The 7856-nt window shown below is 58.5% G+C and overlaps 1 protein-coding gene across 1 annotated transcript; it reads right to left on the bottom strand.

Moving 5' to 3' along the window:
- Positions 1-1029: 1029 nt before the first annotated feature.
- LOC146833435 (uncharacterized) lies at positions 1030-5716 on the bottom strand. Its single transcript, XM_085600073.1, has 2 exons — positions 5246-5716; positions 1030-1698 (listed from the first exon to the last, which is right to left on the bottom strand). Exons 1-2 carry the CDS (start codon positions 5670-5672, stop codon positions 1085-1087), a joined length of 1041 nt encoding a protein of 346 aa, XP_085456199.1. The 5' UTR covers positions 5673-5716; the 3' UTR covers positions 1030-1084.
- Between the last annotated feature and the right edge of the window lie 2140 nt (positions 5717-7856).

Raw genomic sequence — 7856 nt, 5'->3', positions numbered from 1 at the left:
GACCAGGTAACTTGTGCAGGGGCAGACGGTGTGTCGGAGGCGAGCGCTGTGAAGAGGATATGGCCTGGCGGCTAGGGGCATGCTTGCCTAGCGCCCAGACACCCGGTTGGAAACGGAGAGGAGTAGGAAACCTGCGCTGGTCCCCCCCTCTCCCCCGCACAAACCCACATTGTATCCCACACAGCCACATCCTTCCACCCTTAGCCCACACCCCTGTGTGCCCTAGGCCATCCCCGGCCAGGGGTCCCCGCCCGGGAAAAACGGACCCTAGTGGCCTGGGAACATGGGCCGGTCAGGCTGCTGGGAACTGGACCCTGTCCCTCAGGGGCAGCATAGGCCATGATAGCGCTAGCTGTCCCCACTGCCCCTTACGGCGACAGACCCTTCGTCCTAAGCCTATGTGGGCGATGGCCCCCGTTTTCGTAGAACTCGTCTCTGGCCATTATACTAATACAGCGAGGGGCAGGGGGGTGCTCGCTCAGACCTTTGACGCTGGTCGTCCCCTTATTTGGGGTACGGGGAAAAGATCGCCTGCTCTCAGAAGGCCGGGGGAAAATATCCCCTCCATTCTGCCCCCCGACCTGATTCCAGGCCGCTGCCCGGGCAGCGCCAGGACTGCTGTGAGAACCCATGAAATGCCCGGGGCAGGGCAGGGTCTGCACTTACCAGTCTCAGCGACGAGCGTCGCGCAATAATCAGTCCACGCAAGGTACTTTGCGTAAAAGGCCATTTTATTAGGACAGGGTTGGACAACCATAACCAGAAACATAACACAAATCCCCAACAATCCCCAACAACAACATTCCTCACTACCCATACTCTCCAAGACTCCAACTACTCCATACCCACTTCACACCGCAACCTTCTCACTTCCTTTCGCTTCCTCACTTCTCTTCCAAAACTCCACCACCATCTCCATTCGTCGTCCACTGCTCTGACGCACCCCCACGTTCTCCCCAGTATCCCCCTCCCCGGAAGGGTGAGTATGCCCGTCATGGACTCCTCCCCCCTCCCCAATCCGCCAACCAGGGAACCCCCGGAGGGCGGTTACCTGCCCCACCCCACACAAGTGCACCTTTCGCCCTCACCTCCTCCTACACCAGATCGACTCATTCCACAGCCCACTGATAAAATCCCTCATCTCCATCATATAGTAGGCGTTTCCCATGTGCGAAAGGTGCACGCCATCAGCCCTAAAAAGCAAGGGCTCTTCAAGCCGCAGACCAGGATGCGCCAGCACCTTGATCCCACAGTCCTCACAAAAAACTCTCATTGCCCTATTTAATTTTCTGCGGGCGCGTTCCACCGCAGCGGGCTTCAGCGCCCCCCTCCAAAACTTTCTGGGAATGAACTCTGTCCACACAATACAAGCGCCAGCCAGATTGCGTTTGATCGCTGCCAAGTCCCGCTGCATTAAGTAGATCAAGGACACCGCCGACTGCCGCACCAGATCGTTCTCTCCCAGGTGAATGACAAGCAGATCCGGACAGCCCTGCTGCGAGACCTTCTTCGTGAGCCAAGGCAAAAGTTCTCCCCATCGCATCCCACTCCTACCCCACCAGAAAACCTCATGACTGCAGCTTCTCAGGCCCAGGCTACGCCCGTACACCTGCCTGTCAGCAAACTTGGCAGCCCAATGCACAAATGAATGTCCCACTATCCAGGTAACCGTCTTGGCTCCAGGACCCCCAACACAACCTACGAAGAAAAAAGGAGCATTAGAAACGAGAAAGGGCACACAACACGCTCACACAGCCGCCGCGTACCCCTCCGCCCTACTTCCTCACGTACCGCTCGCAGCAGCGCGACCGCCATCTACCAATCCTCCTGATCTTATCCCAGGACCAACCCAGCCGTGCCGCCGCCGTCGCCGCGCCGATCCGGAAGGAGTGAGTCCCAAACCCCGCCGGGTCTCTCCCTAAGCGCCGCAACGCCATGCGCAGTACCGCCAAGAGCTGGTAAGCCGTGACCCGTTTCCCAGAAGCATGACAGAAAATTTCCCCCGCCAAACGGCCACACTGCCCGCAAAAACTGCTCCACTCCCGCACCGGGCACGCTGCCAACTCCCCCGACTCATTCAGCCACACCCACGTGCCTCTGCCAACCTGATCCGTCTTGGAACGCCCCAGCCATATCCCCAGGCGCCCCCCATCCACACGTACATCCTCGAACCTCAACCCCATCCCCCCCCTACCCCCAAGCAACTCCGAAACCCGAAAGGCCCCAAAGAACATCCACGTCATACACAGGCGGAACAACGCCAACTCATACCGATCGTAACACAAAACCCCCAACTCCCCCAAAACATCCACCAACAGGCCAAAAGTGATCGCCTGGCGCAACGGCGCTCCCTCCCGCCCCCCCCGCTCCCTTGTCCAGCCCTTCAGCATCCTGCTCAGCAACTCACCCTTGGCCGGATCAAAACCCAGATAGATCTTCCCATAGAAAGAAATCCCTGCCAATTTCCCTGCAATTGTCACTGACGACAAACCCCTGTCCATGCAGTGCAAAACATAGCGCACGACACCCGCTTCACACTCACCCTGAGACATCCGCCAGTCCTCCCGCGACCAACCCAAGAACGCCCCCAACTCCACCCATGCCATACGATAAGTCCGCCGCGTGGACTCGGCAACAGACTGCTCCACCAGATTCACCACTCTCACTCCCCCCAGCTCCAGATACCCTCCGGCACCTTGGTCTTGGCAAAGTCCGCTCCGGGCGCCAACCTTCGGAAACGCTGCCACTGCGAACGAGACAATGCATCCGCGATGTCATTGCTAACGCCCGGCACATGTTTCGCGCGAAACAGCACATTCAAGCGCAAGCACAGCAGCATAAAACTTCGCAGCAATCGCAGCACCCGCAGGTCCCTCGCCCTCTGATGGTTCACCAGATCCACCACCGTCATGTTGTCCACATGAAAAAGCACCGATCGGTTCCGGAATTCCTGCCCCCACACCTGCAGCGCCACCAACAGCGGAAAGAACTCCAGAAACGCAATGCTCCTGCCCTGTGCCAACCAGTGCGCCGGCCACTGCTCCGCACACCACCGACCATCCCAGAACACACCAAAGCCGCGCGCCCCAGCCGCATCCGAAAAAATCTGCACCTGCCACACCATGTTGTCATCTGCAAAGTCCAAGGAGACCCCATTGAAGTCACTCAGGAACCCCTGCCACACTCGCAGATCCGCCCGGACACCCACCGAAATCCGCACCCTGTGATGGGGCAACACTGCCCCTGACATGGCCAACCCGAGCCGCCTGCAAAACGTCCTGCCCGCCCGCACCACTCGGCACGCAAAGTTCAGCAAGCCCAACAAACGCTGGACGAACCTCAGATCAATCTTCCGTTGCACCATCACTTGGCTCAGACAGTCCTGTATCTCCAAAACCTTCTGCTGGGGGAGGCGCGCCATCCACTCCACAGAATCCAATTCAATCCCCAGAAATGCCAGACAACAACTGGGCCCGGCCGTTTTTTCCGGCGCCAACGGCACACCAAACTCCCCCGCCATCCTCTGAAACTGGCCCAAAGCCGCCCCGCATTCCCCCGTCTGACCACGGCCCACAAACAAGAAATCATCCAAATAGTGGGACACCAGCCGGTGCCCCGCCCTGTCAGTGAAGGCCCATTGCAAAAAGGAACTGAAAGTCTCGAACAGAGCACAGGAGATCGCGCACCCCATGGGCAACACCTTGTCCACAAAAATGGCCCCACCGAACTGCATGCCCAGCAACGAGAAATCCTCCGGGTGAATCGGCAGAAGGCGAAACGCCGACTTGATGTCACACTTGGCCAATTCCGCCCCCCGCCCACACAGCCGCACCAATCCAATCGCATCATCCACCGACGCATACAACACCCGGGAATCCTCCTCCGCGATGAAATCATTCACTGACCGCCCCTCAGGCCAAGACAAATGGTGGATCAAGCGAAACTCGCCAGGTTCCTTTTTTGGAACCACCCCCAAAGGGGATATGATGAGTTCGGGCAGCGGCCACGTGTCAAACGGGCCGGCCACGCGACCTTCCAACACCTCTTTGCGCAATTTAGCCTCCACGACTTCCGGCAACTCCTTTGCTGACCTCAAATTCTCTGCCCACCTGCACTCCCGTGGCCCCTGGTACCCTACTCGAAAACCTTCCGTGAATCCCCAAAACAGCCGCAGCGCCGCCACCTGATCAGGGTAGCGGGAGAGCCACGGACCCATGGCCTCCACACTAACCGGTGTAGGAGCCCTTTGGCCCAGCCTGCCCCCTTCCTTTCGTGACCCGCCATTGCTCGGACGGGGTGGCCAAGGTGAAACACTGCGTGACCGGGTGCTTGCCACCACACTTAGAACACTCATGTTTAAATTTGCAGGGGTGGCGGGTGCAGAATCCCTTGTTGAAATTCCAACAAGCCCCAGTGGTGGCTCCCCCACTCTTCGCAGGCTGTCCGGCTGCGCCGGCAGCGGCAGCCTGCCCACCCGCACCCCCAGCTCCACTGGCGCCCCCTCCCGCCCCCCCCGAGGCGGGACGGGACTGAAAAGACCGATAAGCCACCGGAAGGCCACTCGCAGTGTGTGTAGCCGCAGAGGACTGCGTGGAGGCCATCCACTGCACCCACAGCTCCTGATCTACCTCTCCCCAGGGCTTGTCCGGGTTGACGCTGACCCTCGCCCGAAATTCCTCATCATAACTTAGCCAGGCAAAACCCCCAAAGTGCATCTGCGCTTTTCTGATGATATCCATGTATTTGAACAACGCAATCGCCCTATCCGGATGCTTCTCGCAATAAATACTGGCATAAATCAGGAAGGCCGACGTCCAATTCTCCATAGTTATCGGCACCCGAGGCCGCCGTGTCAATTCCCACTCCTCCTCTTTAGACCCCTCTTTCGCCTGAATCTCCCGATGCAACAATTTAAAGACATCCACATATTCGTGTTTCCAAATCCTGCCCCTTGTCTTTTCAGACAGATGGGACCCCAGAGGCATCGCCAACCCCATATAAGGCAGCTTCTTCTTATGTTTCTCACCCCCTTCCTCCTTCCCATCTGTCACCTTCTCCGTCTGAACACCAGCTCCCACCATTCGCTTCACATCCCCCTCTGGGGCCGCCGCCTTAGCCGGCACCTGCGGCTGCGCCGCCTCTCCCACCTCCCTCACCGACCCATCCCCCACCCCCACAGACCTACAAGACTTCTTACGCCCCCGCCCAAGCCCCTCATCCCACGCCCCCCACCATGTGCTCTCACCTGTCAAAGTGCGTGGCACCTCCTGCGCCCGTCCGCCGGGACCCGGGGCCGACACCCTCGCCGCTGGCGCCTTGCTGCAGCTGGCTTTGCTGTCCTGGAAAACACCAAACTTCCTCGTTGCCACCGGCCCCGTCACCTCACGCACCTCGCCCTCTTCCAACTCCTCACTTTCCGACTCGTAATCCAGCTCTTCGACCACCACAGGCTCGCTAGGCTCCATGCGCACCTCACGCACTACACGCTTCATTCCTTTTCCTTTCTCTCCAAGGACAAACTCATACTCCGGCGCCGATGATGCGCGCTCCCTCGATGGAGGGCAGGCCGCCGCGGACCCCCCTACTGCTTCGTCCCGGCGTCTGGAGGCCGTAGTGCACCCCGCCGGCCCACCCCGGCCTCTACCAGCAATCAGCGCTGGCGTGGATCCCATCCCCCCCTCGCGACCGGCATAGTCCGAGGGGGCCCCAGCGCCACCAGGTCTCTGAGACGTCAAGTCCGTCCCTGCCTCATCCAGCCACACCCAGCGCCCGCGCCCCCGAGCCGGCCCAGCCCCTCCCCCGCGCGCCACCACCCCTCCCCCGCCCCAACGGTCCACTAACTATCCCTCCCTGAGGCGCTGGGGAATGGAAGAGGAAGGACTTCCTCTTCCTGCCCCTTTTAACCCTACCTGCGACCCCACCCCTTATCCCACCCCTTCCTCCCCTGTCCTTCCTTTTGCGCGAACTCCCCGGGGGAAGACTAGACCGCTGGTCTTACTTCCCCCGGGGGCCTCCTTCCCGACGGCGATCCCGGGAGACCAGCACCACGACCAAACGGCGTCAGGACAGCAGAAAAAAGAGGGCGACCAGTGGGCGGGAGAGGTATAAGTACCTCGCCCCGCACCCCCCTCCTGCCCGGAAGTGACGTGCGCATGTGGACCCTTACGGGTCCCAAACACTGGGCGGCTGAGTCGTGTGCCATCATGTGGCACTAAGAGGGCCGTCCTCTTAGGAGGGCCCACTTCGTGGGCCCGGGCAGCCCGCACAGGAGCGAGAGGGAATCCCCTTGGAGCAGCGTGGCTCTGACGGAGGGACAGTAGCCTTCACCTGAAATGCCCAGGACAGGCTTTGCCAACAGCGTTTAAGCCTTCTAGAGAGCAGCGGAAGTGCAGTGAGTCCGGGGTGCAGGGGCAGAGGAATGGGCTGCAAGGTGTTCAGTGAAGAAATGGGGTGGCAGGTAGGATGTCGCTGAGCCTGGCAAAGGAAAGGAGGGACTGCGCCCTGCAGAGGGCTGTCCGGGATAAGGGCAGTGCAGCGTGAAGAGTGGACCTGGGGCCCAAGCCTGGAACATGGAAGCAAGCCTAGAGATCTCGACAAGCAGGAACACTGGGAGATACACACGCTGAGACTTGGGACAGAGAAGCAATGGGCCTGCAAAGGGTGGCTCGGGCCATCTGGGATAGCACTGAACTGGACAGATGGCACTGCACCAACCCCCTCCCCCATGCAATATGAGATTGCCCAATAGCATAGCAGCCTGTGGGGCATGTTAGTTTGTAGAACACCTGAATGTAGAGTAGGACAAAGACAAGGAGGGCAAAGTCAAAGTCCTTAGGTCATCACAAACCAACAAGATCCTGCAATATGCACCCCTGAGGCAAGGAAGACCAAGCGGGGGAGGCTGAGCAGAAGGAATTCCAGAGCCAGCAGAAAGAACCAAGTCAATTGGACTTAAAGGCAGTGATTAGATTCACCCATGATACTCTAGGGTGGAGGGGAAATAGACACGTCGTAACTGAAGTGAACTTATTGAGAGCGGATATGCAGAAAATGGCTGACCGAGTAACAGAAGCTGAAGACTGTATTGAATCCCTGCAGCGTGACGTACGACAGTGAAAGCCACAGAGGCTGACAAGACTGCCCAGACCAATAAACTTGGAAAGGGACTGGAGGATATGAGGAGGTGCTCAAAATGTAACAATCTCCGATTTGTCAGGTTCCTGGAGAAGGTGGATGGGCTGTGAGCAGAACTATTACAGAGCTGTTGCTCCCCTGTGGTACTCCAAATTGTCCAGAGACAGTAAATCACACCCTGGCGCTGCAGCTGCCCCCGGGGGCTCCCCCACGAGCCATGATAGAAAGACTGTTTAACCACAGAGACCCTAATGCCATATTGCAATATGTTCCCCGTGGAAAGAGTCACTTTCAAAATCCTCACTCATGCCTACAAATGCCTACACAACAATGGACCCAAATACATCAACGACAGAATCAACTTCCACGTACCCAAAAGAAACCTCCAATCTGCCAACATCGCACTAGCCGACAACTCGCGGATCCACAGGGCCAGAGCAGGTGGAAGATACTTCTCTCACATTGCAGACAAGACCTGAAATGAGCTACCGGCAGACACCAGACGCGCCCCCTCCCTGAACACCTTCAAGACTCTCAAGACCTGGCTCTTTGGCTAACAGATCTGCGGACCCTCCCCCCCTTCAGCGCCTTGAGACCCTCATGGGTGAGTAGCGCGCTTACAATTCCCGTGATTGATTGAATAATTGCGCAAGTTGGGCGACCTGGAGCTCGTAAATGACTCCATTATGGTTATTCCTGATTACTCTAAACGAGTACAAGAT

This window comes from Triturus cristatus, chromosome 4_2 (assembly GCF_964204655.1).
Source record: "Triturus cristatus chromosome 4_2, aTriCri1.1, whole genome shotgun sequence".
Taxonomy (NCBI): Eukaryota; Metazoa; Chordata; class Amphibia; order Caudata; family Salamandridae; genus Triturus; species Triturus cristatus.
The sequence above is the reverse complement of the archived record's forward strand: the minus strand, read 5'-3'. Positions and strand labels throughout refer to the sequence as shown.

Bases quoted from the DNA above. Each gene is read 5' to 3' on its own strand.
- LOC146833435 (XM_085600073.1), bottom strand. From the start codon at position 5,672: ATGGGATCCACGCCAGCGCTGATTGCTGGTAGAGGCCGGGGTGGGCCG. The intron at 1,699-5,245 runs GTGAGAGCACAT...TTTTCTTCGTAG, and splicing joins GGTGCCACGCACTTTGACAG to GTTGTGTTGGGGGTCCTGGA.